The following is a 13,427-nucleotide window of genomic DNA, read 5'->3' on the forward strand; positions in this document are numbered from 1 at the left end:
TTTTGATAAATAAGTATATTTCTAGGTCAATAATATCAAAACTTTAAGAGACGGTATCCTCCTAAAAAGTTACATCTAGATAATACTTCTAACTTAAAATATTTTGTAAATGGAATATTATTATTTAATTACGTCATCTGCTTGTTTTCTTTAAAGGTGTCCCAAAAAATGAAACATTTAATTGAGCAAAAAATAAATGAGATCAAGCTGGATGGATTTTTAGTTTCTAGATAAGTCGGTATCGAGAGCTTATTTTTAGGCATCTGGGTCGTAGTAAGGTTCAGTATTTATTTTATGAAGTACCTAATTTCCAAATATACATCTTGATCCACCTTACGACATCGAAGTTCCTAACACCTTGAAATCCTCGCAATCAAATAAGGAACATTTAATACTTGAAATAGCGACAAATGATGACACAATTTCATTATCCAAGTCGTATTTTACTGTCTGAACTGCTTTTATCAATCTAGTTTCAATTTAAAAGAGGTTACCAGCACAACTAAATACTCATATTACCAACTACAAAGGACAAAGGGGTAACTGATGAATGTTTTATCAATATTCCAAATACAAATATCACAACATTTCCCTAACTTAAAACTTAACTCTCTTTACAGATACACCTAAGCATAATACATCAAATATTTTGAGATAAATACACACTCAGTTTTTAATATAAAAATTGATCGAGGTACAGTGCCAGATCTATAAAAAAGAATCAAGGTCTTTATTTCTACTATAGAGAGCAATTTATTGTTACTGTTTTGAGTATCTAGACAATACCTAAATTATAAAAATAGCATGGACACTAAAGTATGGCCGCTGGGAGAGTAAATGCGTAACATTCACCAATAATAATAAAAGTGACACTTTGACATTACAAAACTTTGAGAAGGAATTATTGTAATAGATATCCTTAATATAATTTAAGTTTTTTATATTATCCACTGAAAAAAATATTTTCATATAAACCTTCCTAACTAGATTTAATCAAACTGATATTTTACAGTCTTTTTACATATCTGTTTTAGATCTGAGTATTTTCAGAATAAATTAAAGCTTTTTTTACAAAATAGTTATGTATAAATAAAATTATGTAAATGCAATTAAATCATCACTTAAGGTATCATATAGTCAGCATATAGACGTAGGGTCACCTTCCATTGTGCACGCTACATTATCTAATTTATGAGCTAAGTGCATTTTGTTACAAAGTGGATCCATTTCTAGTCCTAATATAATTTGTTCTCTATATTTACTGACATAAATGTACAACTCTTTCAAGGCCGAGAGCGTATCAAACTCGTTTAATTGTTGCACTGAAAGCTGTTGCATAGAGGTGCTCAGTTCCTGGTCTGTTACTTGAGGTAATTGGGAAACTGCCTGATAAAACTGTATCACCATATCTCTGTACGTGGGAAGGTCTTTCGCAAATAAAAGTTTATTTGACGGAGAATCTTTACAAAGCCGGTGCTCTGTCAACGAGCAGGCATCCATAAACGTCTGGGCTATAACAGATAAAGACGAGTCTACAGTAGCCGTTTTGTTTATATCGAATATGAAATCGGGATTCTTGATAAGATTAACCCAAAATCGGAGCGGCAAACTGTTCGATTTCCAAGCATGAACAACCTCTGGGTTCATGATGCCATGAGTCCTGGCTGCCTCATCAAAGAGATCAAAAAGCCACTTGACTGCCGGCGGCAACACTTCATTGACTGTTAAGATAGTGCTGAAGAAATCGTCGACAAACTTATGGACGGTTCCTTTCGTCGACAAAAGCCTCGTCAAAAAGATCTCAGGTATAGCCTTGTGACTGTGTTCGGATGTTTTGTTAATTATATTATGGTATTCAATAGGTCTCACCAAGTGGTAGAAATGTACATTGTGATCTAGGTCATTGTTGTCAACTCTAATGTGGGAGTTAGTACAGTAAATACCGGTGCAATTTTTGCACGGAATTTTATAAGGGGTGTTAAAACTGTCGTTTTGTCGAGATATTAAGGACATGATCGCAGATTCCTTAACACCGTAATGAGCCAATGTGTTAAGCTTACGCCAACTGTTGACTGTTTTCGTTGTGACATCTTCGTCTTGGAGAGTCACGTGCCCTCCTCTCCCATGACGCCATTCTAGATCAACTTCGTGGACGGACGGTCGCATTGAAAACGGGGTATTTTTAAACAACGCGTCAAGTATTTTTGATTTCACTTGCGAAATACTATCGCAATCTAAAACCTTGCATTGGACCTTTTCGTCGAAATCATCCTGAACAATATGCAGCGTCACGATTTGGTAATCAATCTGTTCTTTCAAAAGTTTTTCCTCTGATAAAGAATAGCGAGCCTCATGCGTAATGGCATCAACCACACCCTTTTCGATTTGATGTTTTATTGCTTTAAACAGTAAGAAAAGTGACGAACCAGCATAATCTTTGAGGTAATAATACATACACAATGCCATCCAATTAGTAAGCATTTTTTCGACAACACTCTCCGTCCTCCTGAGCATTAGTTGGGGGTGTTTATTACAGACGGATTTGTCAATAAGACGCAGTAGAAGCGACTTGAGTATGTCGGTAGCATATTCCATCTTTCCCATTAAAATAATCATTAATAAGGAAGCCACATTAACTTTATCCCGAATGTTAAATGATTTTTGTGCTTCCAAAGTGTCTATAAATGACAGAAGGAAACATTTATTATTCAAAAGCTGTTCAAATTGAACCATGGCTGCGTCATAATTAGTACGCGGTGTATTAATAAATTGACGTTGAACGTTCAAAATTGGGTGATCTGAAACGCCTGGGAAAAATACTTTCATTACATAATTTACATGATCCAATGTTGGGATACCTGAATGTTCCAAATCAGCTGCCAAGTCTGACATATCAGTCTGTAATTCTGCAAAAGCCAACTTGCACTCTAGTCTTACGTTACTTTCTAATGTATCCATCTGTATTTGAATTCGCTTATATTCTCTTTCAGCTTTAGTACTTCTACGTCGATACATAACCAAGACGATCATGAAAATAAGCACTAAAAAGAACGTGCCGGCAGCAATGCCTGCTATTGCTTCGGGTGGAAAATTGTAATTACGTAGCAATTCATAATGAAGATACCCAATCGGAAATCTTAAATTTTTCCCTATTTTTACTACAACCATAGGCAAATTGATGTCTGTGTTTTGCACACCGTTTTCGTCTGTATTCATTGGTTGAATTTCCGGCGGGGTGCATAGAAGCTGTTGCATAGTGAGACTGGTAACATTACATGGTTGAGAACCAATAGTAACTACCACATCTGATTCATCACTTGCTCGTATTAGATTCTCTCCTTCTATGACAAGAGGGTCTCCTTTATACGATTTTATTTTATTCGGAAAATGATAAACGTGAGGATCTTCCACGAAAATCATATGAGTTCGCGGAGGGTTGAAATATTTCTCTAAATCGTGCATTGTTTCCACATAGTCCATTACAAAACCAACTTTCATAGCTATCTGAGGTGTACTTGTTTGAGATGCAGTTGCCTGTAAAATCTCATTATACTTTTTGTTGATTGCAGGGCTGGGGCACTCCATTTGATTGGAATTCAGTACAACACAAGCGGTGTAGTTAACCGGCTCTAACTCTTTAGCATGATAGAGTTTCATTAGTGGTTTTTGGATAGTGTTCAAATTAGTACCATGGACTGTTATCATTCTTCCCCCTGACACGAAGCTTTTTAAAGGTTTAATCTCCATTATGGTTGGGTCTGCTGTATAATTATACAGGTCGCCCATTAGCGTTCGATTAGCATTGTCGATAGCAACGGTGATCGTATGAATCACGCGCGGCATATTGGCCTTCGGAGTTATGCAAATAAGCCTGCTATTGGATGTTTGGGTTTTATTTACGGAGCAGGGCAGTTCATCTAGGAATGCAGAAATCGCTGATCCTATGTTTAAATGCTGCCCTCCAATCGCTAGTTGCGTTCCGCCAGAAACAGGTCCGAGGGCAGGATATATACCTTGCAATTTAATGTTCTTGTAACTAAACAAAACTGAGGACTCAGTGTAACCAGCGTCATTTTCAACAATCACTGGTGCCACCGAAGAACCATTAGATGGTCCTGTGCGACATGTGATGCTAACCGACACTTCAAAATCGACTATTTCGCATGGTACTTCGCCAATACGTATCTTTCCGGTTACTTCTTCAACTCGTAAACCGAGATTGCTGCCTTCTATAGTTACTATGGTTCCACCTTCTACAGGACCACTCAGAGGTTTGATCATATCTATTCTGGGTTTGGGACATTCAGTGACTGGGTTATCAAGACAAGATTCACTATAAGAACAGGAATTTCCACACCATGTGCATTGATAAACGGAGTTACGAGTTATGCACAAGGAACAATCGGCATGCTCCCTGTGAGAACCAAGAATTTCACACTTGTACAAAGTGATATTTATGGTGTCTATGTAATGTTTGTGATTCCATACCACTTTTACGCTAACATTATATTCTCCAACATATTCCTCATAGGAATACGTTGTTTTGTCACAAACTATAAAATGATTAGATTCAACTCTGGCAGGCACAATCATGTTAGCCTGCTCAATGCTAACAATGCATTGGAAACCAGTGTGGCCAGGCTGCAGATGGGGTAAGTTTTCAACCTCAAGTTCAAGCTCCTTAGGTACATTATTAGGCAGTAGAATTTGGTGCTTATGCTGTCTAATTCGAGGACAATGTCCAATACCATGGTTAAGTAATTTAGTTGGGTTACTTTCTCCACTAATGATAGTCCTCTGGCAAACAGAGGTGTCATGTGTGCATCTGTTATCATAAATGCACCAATTGCATGCCCATTCACTCAATATACAGGACTGACAAGTTGTATGCCTGGAGCAGTCATAGAATGCAAAGTTTCTCGAGACAAAATCTTTGTTTGTTTCTGATGAATGTACTGAGAGTGGCACATATGCATGGTCCTGATTGGGCATTATTTTAGGCCTATGTTTAAGATCAGGGGTAGGGCAAGCTAGGCCACTTGTTGTCACGGCAGCATCTATAGGAGGAGCATTACCAAATACACATTTGTATGTATCACCAAAAGGTAGTTCAGGCAAAGTCCTAATGACAAGCTGCACTGTAGTCACCTCATTCATGGATATCTTGTCTGGCATAATTTGTTCAAAGTCAATGCACTGTTGACCTGTGTACCGGGATAGCCATCTGGGTGCACTCTGTGTACCTTTTTGGCACATGCTCTGCACAGTGCACCGTTTTTCTAAAGAGCACCAGCCGCAATGAGGGTCATTGGATTCAAGACATGAAGAGCAGTCACTGTGTTCTGTACACTTCTCTGTAGGAATTTGGACTATTGAGTTTCTTGCTAATACATAGAGAGATCTTTGAAATGGTGATAGAGTAGTATCTGGCAGTATCCTTTGCCCAGGCAGGAGCTCATCACTAGCATATTGTATTGCCCTATCTGCATCTATTAGAACCTTTTTCAACTTTCCTTTGTTTGTCCCCAAAAACCCTACAGTGTGTAACCCTGTCACTGACATAGTTACAGAGGTTACAAGAGTATCATTCCAGTAAATTACAGGTGAAGTTCTTATAGGATACAAACCACTTATCTTAAGACCTACTTCACAAAAATTAAGTATGTTGCCCACAGATCCCACACTGGGACATTTACCATCTGATATCATACCTGATATGTATCCCATATTACGCGATTTAGTACTACCATTGAAACACATATGAACATTCTCATTAAACTTAATTTCTATCTCTTGCAAGGAAAATACACAAATTGCTGACTTAGCTACAGGTTCATTGGTGATACTTTTAGATGGGCTAAAAGATGTGACGAGGATGGAGTCTCCAGGTTCAATGCCCAGCTGGGTGGCCAGGGTAGCCCCTGCCCTAGCGATTTTAGCATCTTGAACTAAATTGTAATTGACATCTTCAATCTTACCATTGTTTTCTTCCCGAACATTACACTCCAGGGTCACCTCAGTGTAACTGTTGTAATTGTCATCATTAACGCAAGTCCGGGCCAGCCGCGACACGTATCCCAGCTCCTCATTGCCCGCGAGATGGGAATGTTTTTGAATTATTAGAAAATAAGCATAATCACTAGCATTAAAACCATACACATATTGCACCAAAAAATTGTCCCTATACTTTACATCTATTTGAATGGAGCTCTGCTTGGAGAAAGTAGACTGGGCGAGGCGGAGAGTCATGAGATCGCGGCTGGATATAGCTGGGACGTCATGTCTGTAGTCGCCGATGCTGGTGAATGTCGTGCCGACGTAGAGGACGTTGGATCGGTCCCAGGACATGTACCGCTCTGGCCCGATGAAGGCGTAAGTGGAGGCATCAGCATCGTTAGCAGCTACGCTCTCGGCAAGAAACTCGGGCTCCGCGGAAATGTCACCCAGCTTGTATTTGTAACACGAACCTTGCGCGACGGAACCACACGCAATCAGTAAGCGAGATTCTTGGTCGATCACTAATATTTTATTCACATTGTCCACTAGCAATGTTTTTATTTCTGAATCACAGCCGCTGGCATGGCACATAGGATTATCGGGTTTCGGCCCAGTCCGGATTACATGTATTGGTTTTAAATCGGATTTCAGCTGATGCAGCGCGTTTAAGGATCCCGCATACACTTGTCCACTAACTTTATCAATAGCGAGGTGATAGAATTGGAATGTCTCATTTTGTTGATTAGGGTATTGTGATATGAAGTCGTATCCGTATACTATTGTGCTCCAAAGCCAGAATGTTATGACTAACACTGTCCTGAAAGCAGCCATGATTACATTCTATGCTGCTTTCCCATAAATATATTGCACTTTGTCACCAACACTACGATGTTTTCATTACATCTTCAACCCATTTTATTATCTTACAAAAATAATGTAAAAGCATCCATCGATGCCGATGACATGGAATAAACAATATATAGAATTTGGCATAAACAAGATAGCATAGTGCAATGTTACCATACTATAATATAGTTTGTCAAAGGACTGTCTCATTTCATACATAGACAGAGAGAATCGTACTATCTTTGTCTTACACTAGAACTATATATAGTTGATCAAGCAAATCTTGTCAGTACAAAAAGGCGGCAAATTTAAAAATCTAGGCGCGAAAAAAAAAAAAAAATAAATAAATAAATAAATAAACGTTTATTCAAAGATCTTACTTACAACTAAATACCTATTTTCTTCTGCCAAACCACACAGTGGTTTGTTGGCAATATCGTCCCATATAAAATTTGAATTTCGCGCCTTTTTCTACTGACAAGATTTGCTTGACCAACTATATAAGCAAAGCAAATACTGGATGTATTCATACTAAGTAATGCATTTCCTTAAAAATATATCGATAATTATAGTAATTAATGATAATAATTATTGATTACAAGCTAAAAACGCATTATAACATAACACACTACCGCACTGCACTACGTGCGCCGCACCCATAAGTGAGAGCGAGAAAGAGATATTTCTTTCTCGCTCTCACTTATGGGGTGTCGCGCACCGTGACCTTGGTGCGGTGCGGTAGTGTGTTACGTTTTAAAATATTCTGCATGTCCGTGCTAGGCAGACCTGTCACAGATAAACAAAAAACCCTGCGTGAATAAGTGAAAAATGTGAAACTTGAAAAGGCTCTCCACACTCGTGCGTGAATCGCGGCGCGAAGCCGCGAACGCGAGTCCTAGTGAGATTATAATCTTCGGTCTGGAGTCTAGTTCGCTAATCAGCGAAATCGACTCCACACTCGCGTTCGCGGCTTCGCGCCGCGTAGTCTGGAGCGCCCTAAAGGTATATTGTCATTTTTTGTACATTTTGAATAATCTAAATTTAAGATTTCTGTCTTTTTAATCACCGCAAATCAATGAAATCAGGTAAATTATTAAAATAATGTTATTGTGTTATTAAATTAAAGTATTGCTAATCACAATTGTTATTATAAATTTCATTCTTACGTTGGCAGAATGCATTCTTACCTAATATTACCACGTTGTTTACATTTTACATGCACATCGCATCCCATGTTATCTGTGCACACTGCACAGCATTAAAAAAAGTGGAGTGGAGTTTATGTTTATATTATTCGTTATTTATTAAAATTTAGTGGTAAACATAAAATAAATTGTGTTTCCGTATTAATTTCCATCATTGCTAACTCAGTGTTAGCTGCATACTTTAGGATGTAGACTGTTAAAAAACTAATTTAGCCGCGTTAGTGTGGAAAAGGCCATGCCGACCAAATAGTTTTTAGGAGGACTGCAATTTGGTCTTTAGTGAGCTTTACCATGATGGCCTCAATGTCTACCGGAGGTCCGGGGGACCCGCATACCCAAATGAACACGTACAGGAGCTACGTGACCATGTTGGCGGACCCCGGCGCCAAGGATGAGATCAAGCTGAAAGCTGCGCAAGAGCTTAGTGAAAATTTCGAGGTGAATTTAGTAAAGGCTTTCAACTAGTGTTATTTAGAGGTGTGAGCCACAGAAGACTTGAGTAGCTGGAACCCTAAGAATTTAAAAGCCTTCCAGACATAATTCTTAAAAGATTAAGCTTTGTAGTCTCAAAAATTAGGTTTGGTGCTTTGTAGCCAACAGGACTATTGGGTCAATTTAAATTTAAGGTTGATATTAACCTTTCGAGACCCGGACCCATATTCTAGTAAATATGGCTACCCAGGGAGCCGACGGGTCTCCAAAGGTTAACCTTTGATAGTTAAATTATTTGATATCTTACAATTCATAATTGAAATTATTTATTTCATGTTTAAGTTCATCTCCCTGAATATAAAGTATAAATCTCAAAAATCTTATTTAGAACAGTTCATAAAAAGCTCATCGCTTCAGGCTTTACATTTTAAAAGATTCTAATTATTTGTAAGTCTTTAAGCTACAAGATGCATGATGATAATTATATTCATCTTTTCTATTTCATTTTAGGTGATACTGAGCTCTCCTCAATATCCGCAATTTCTCGCTCACTCATTGAACATATTCCTCAAGATATTAAGAGAAGGCGAACCTCACTTCATAGCCGAGTACAACATTCAGCAAGTTCGGAAGCTGATTCTAGAAATGATTCACCGTCTGCCCATAAGTGAGACACTTAAGCAGTATGTGAATGACATCCTGATACTCATGCTGAAGCTGATGGAAATTGAGAATGAGGAGAATGTGTTGGTGTGCTTGAAAATATTTATGGAGCTCCATAAACAGTATAGGCCTCCATACAATACTGAAGTTGATGTGAGTAATGAGTATGTAATATCAAAAAACCGGACAAGTGCGAGTCGGACTCGCCCACTGAGGGTTCTGTACTTTTTAGTTTTTGTTGTTATAGAGGCAACAGAAATACATCATGAGTGAAAATTTCAACTATCTAGCTATCACGGTTCATGAGTTACAGCCTGGTGACAGACAGACTGAAGGACAGAGGAGTCTTAGTATTATACCTGTACTTACCCTTTGGGTACGGAACCCAAAAAAAAAAGGTATAAAACAATCATTTATAATGACAACTGACTTTAAAGACAAAGCATATTGTGGTTGTGGATGTTAATTCGTTAATAGTGATGTGAAGGGTTTTGGCTGTAGTTACACAATATTGTGTAATATCTCACTTACATTGCGCCGAAACTTTGCAGAAGCCAGCGCAGAGCAATGTTACTGATACATACACACTTTGCTGTCTTTTAGGATACATGTAGCATTAACATAAAGCAATCACAATTTTACTTAGACTCAGAGCAAAGAGGATATAATAAGATAGAGTGGTACTGTCATAGTAAATTTTGTAACCACTGTAAATTCACTGCCATCTATCAACTACTTTAAAACTAAAAATGAAGATTTATAAAAATATGTTAAAATGTATTTAAACATGGATAAATGTTTTTTTTATTTGCATTAATTATTTTTATATGATTTTGACCCATGTTCTTTCACTGATATGCGTTAAAATTATAAATAACAAACGAAACCGTCAACGCCCTCTATACGAGAGTAGGCCAAAGCTAGTGGCGCCATCTGATCGAGAATCAAACTTTTCGTGATTTTCGAGGCACGTTTTTTCCTTAGACTGTATCCATCTATTGCGGAGTTATATCTATCTTTGCTCAGAGATATGCATTTGCCTTTTATAGGTATTACACTCAGGGCCGGATCTAGTCAAAATACGCTTGGAGAGGCGTGACAGCGGGATTTCGCTCTACCCGGATGAAGGACTGGGGCCGGCACTGATTGCACTACAACTAATTTCGGAATAATTTTCTGTATATAGGTTCCTGTAAACAGAGGAGAAGAGCTCCTTGCTTCCTTTCTGTCCACAACCATAATCATGAAGTCTTGATGACATTTTTTTAACTACAAAAATATTCTATACCTAAAGATGCAAAATACAATGTCATCAACTCTTCATGTATTCATTATTCTAGATTCACAAGTTCCTGCAATGGGTGAAAGGTATATACTCTGATTTGCCAAACCACTTGCCTAAAATATTTGAGCCAAAACCTACAATCAGAGTGAAGGACTTGTCGGAGGTGAACATTGAGCAGTTGCTGCAGGAGACATATACGACTACCCCTATACACACAGAGAAAAAGTTACTTGATGGAAGTGTGGTCACAGTAAGTGTCTAGTATAAGTTTACTAACTAACATTCTAAGTTGCATGTCCTACATAGAGAACTAAATAAAGGAATGCTATCTTTAAATTTGTTGACTTTTTACAAGAGCGTTTTCAAGTTGTCCAGTCTGAAGTAAAATGTAAGATATAATATGTGTTTCTCTGTATTATTTATGCATTTAATAAATCATTATTACTAAAAAACGGTAAATAACGCAAAAAAGTCGGGCTTAATGCCAATGGCACTCTCCTGCAGCTGTTTTTTGTCATAGGCGCCTTCTGACATCCGATATCGGAAAGGCGCTTCCGATAAATTCTGTCATGTGGGAGCCCCCCGTCAGCTGTCGGACCGATAATGTTTGTTTGTGTGCGTACCTGTAGGCATAATGCTTGTTGTAGTGTGCGTGACCGCCCGGGCGCGCCCCCGCGGCCTGACTACGCGGATGTAGGATCCTACATCCGATATCGGATCGAACAATGTGAAAACGCTCTAAATGTTAGTGCCATATGGTTCTGTAAAATGTCTTAGGTTGGTAAATATATCACAAAATATCTTATTACTTATATTATGGTAAATTGGTGGTTTTATATATTTTTTCAATGATCCTATATGAAAATATTAGATTGCAACATAACAAGAATTCAAAATTCAATAACACCATAAGGTTCTGACGAGTTTACTACCTCCTCCTATTTTTTTTTAATGGGTAAAAAACATTTATTTCAAGTCTTAAAACCCATATTTTATCACGTTACAAAATATAAAAATAAAAATGAAAAAATATAAAAATAATGGATAAAAATTTAAAATTATAATACATTAACCCTACAAACATGCTTTTTATATAAGAACATTAATTAATTATTTACTATACAAATTACGAATCGACACTAGGTAAAAATCATCACTTTGTTTGGCCAGTGATGATTTCTACCCAGTGTTAGTCATGGGGCAGCAATAATAAAATAAAATAAGCAATGTATATTTGTAATAATTGTCCCTTTCGATTTTCATAGTTTAAAATCATAATTAATAAAAAAAAATCATTTACTTGTTACACCAGTTATCTTTAAGAAAATTATACAATTTTTTTATTCTATAAAGCAGGGATCGGATACTGGTATGTTTTCAGTCTTTGTTAATTATTACATTTTTAATTGGGCAATCTAAACGAAGTTGTTACCTAAAGACACAACTGAGTCCTACATTTGGAGTAAAAAATAATTCGAAGTATATGGTTATTTCGAAGTTTTTGCAAAAAACCGGTTGTGATCCCCGCTATAAAGTAGAATAACATATTTATTTATACACAAGTAACTTTCCCTTTCTACCTGTTGCTTGATCTGATCAATATTTACATTTCCAGTACAACCTCATACCAAGGTCTGTGTTGTCACTAAAAGTAATCCAAGAGCTGCCCATCATAGTGGTGCTGATGTATCAGCTGTACAAGCAGAATGTGCACCAGGAGGTCAGCAACTTCATACCTCTCATTATGGAGACTATCACTTTACAACCTGCGGCTGCACACAGGTATATTATTGTTTATACACCATATTGACCATTGTTGGAGTCACACGTCACGCGAGCGGTGTGTCGTATCTCAAAGAATTGTATATTACAACGCGCACGTACACGTCACGCAAGCGGTGTGTCGTATGTCAAAGAACCGTATATTACAACGCGCACGCACACGTCACGCAAGCGGTGTGTCGTATCTCAAAGAACTGTATATTACAACGCGCACGTACACGTCACGCAAGCGGTGTGTCGTATGTCAAAGAACCGTATATTACAACGCGCACGCACACGTCACGCAAGCGGTGTGTCGTATCTCAAAGAACTGTATATTACAACGCGCACGCTCACGTCACGCAAGCGGTGTGTCGTATCTCAAAGAACTGTATATTACAACGCGTACGCACACGTCAGGCAAGCGGTGTGTCGTATCTCAAAGAACTGTATATTACAACGCTCACGTCACGCAAGCGGTGTGTCGTATCTCAAAGAACTGTATATTACAACGCGCACGCTCACGTCTCGCAAGCGGTTTGTCGTATCTCGAAGAACTGTATATTACAACGCGCACGTGCACGTCTACGCACACGTACCCGGTGCGCACAGGCCTTAAATGTCAAGTTTAAGTTTCCAATTTAGGCCACGAGATGGCAGAACCTACAACGCGCCATGGAGCGTGCGTGCACTGTAGTTGGCAGCACCTGCTTTGGCGCGAAGTGCCAATGTCAAGTTTAAGTTTCCGAATTCAGGTCACAAGATGGCAGACCCTCCAATGTGCATAGTCCCTATTTAGTTATTACTTTAGCTTCATCTACTATTACATAGAATATGTAAGGCTTGTGACAATACAATTGCTATATTTTGTTTTTTTTAGACAATCTGCATCATTCAACAAAGAAGTTTTTGTGGACTTCATGGGTGCACAGATAAAAACACTAGCATTTCTAGCTTACATAATTAGGATTTACCAGGACACAATTGCTAATCATGCCAATCTTATGGTGAAAGGCATTATAGGCCTGTTGACTCTGTGCCCACCTGAAGTGGCGCATTTAAGGAAGGAGTTGGTGATAGCAACTAGACATATTCTAGCTACAGACTTGAGACTGAGTGAGTATTCTCTCTACTAATACTATACTTAATACTATAGATAGAGATACATATAGCTCCCGTATGCTTCTTAATTTTTTGCAATTCAATCCCTTTTGAAATTTATTTTCTTGACGGTGCAA

At 38.0% G+C, this 13,427-nt stretch overlaps 2 protein-coding genes across 3 annotated transcripts in view; one reads left to right on the forward strand and one right to left on the reverse strand.

Annotated features, from left to right (window-relative positions):
- Positions 1 to 6,970, reverse strand: LOC134740550 (plexin-B). Its single transcript, XM_063673066.1, has one exon. It carries the CDS (start codon positions 6,826 to 6,828, stop codon positions 1,138 to 1,140), a length of 5,691 nt encoding a protein of 1,896 aa, XP_063529136.1. The 5' UTR covers positions 6,829 to 6,970; the 3' UTR covers positions 1 to 1,137.
- Positions 6,971 to 8,121: 1,151 nt separating this feature from the next.
- The window catches only part of LOC134740942 (transcription-associated protein 1), a 37,055-nt gene continuing 31,749 nt past the window's right edge, over positions 8,122 to 13,427 (forward strand). For both annotated transcript variants that reach the window (XM_063673599.1, XM_063673600.1), the window contains exons 1-5: positions 8,122 to 8,486; positions 8,991 to 9,296; positions 10,484 to 10,678; positions 12,044 to 12,210; positions 13,070 to 13,305. In XM_063673599.1, the coding sequence (XP_063529669.1) occupies positions 8,340 to 8,486; positions 8,991 to 9,296; positions 10,484 to 10,678; positions 12,044 to 12,210; positions 13,070 to 13,305 (1,051 nt within the window). In that variant the 5' untranslated portion in view covers positions 8,122 to 8,339. The remainder of the gene's footprint in view (positions 8,487 to 8,990; positions 9,297 to 10,483; positions 10,679 to 12,043; positions 12,211 to 13,069; positions 13,306 to 13,427) is intronic.

The sequence above is a fragment of the Cydia strobilella genome, chromosome 4 (genome assembly GCF_947568885.1).
Source record: "Cydia strobilella chromosome 4, ilCydStro3.1, whole genome shotgun sequence".
Lineage (NCBI taxonomy): Eukaryota > Metazoa > Arthropoda > Insecta > Lepidoptera > Tortricidae > Cydia > Cydia strobilella.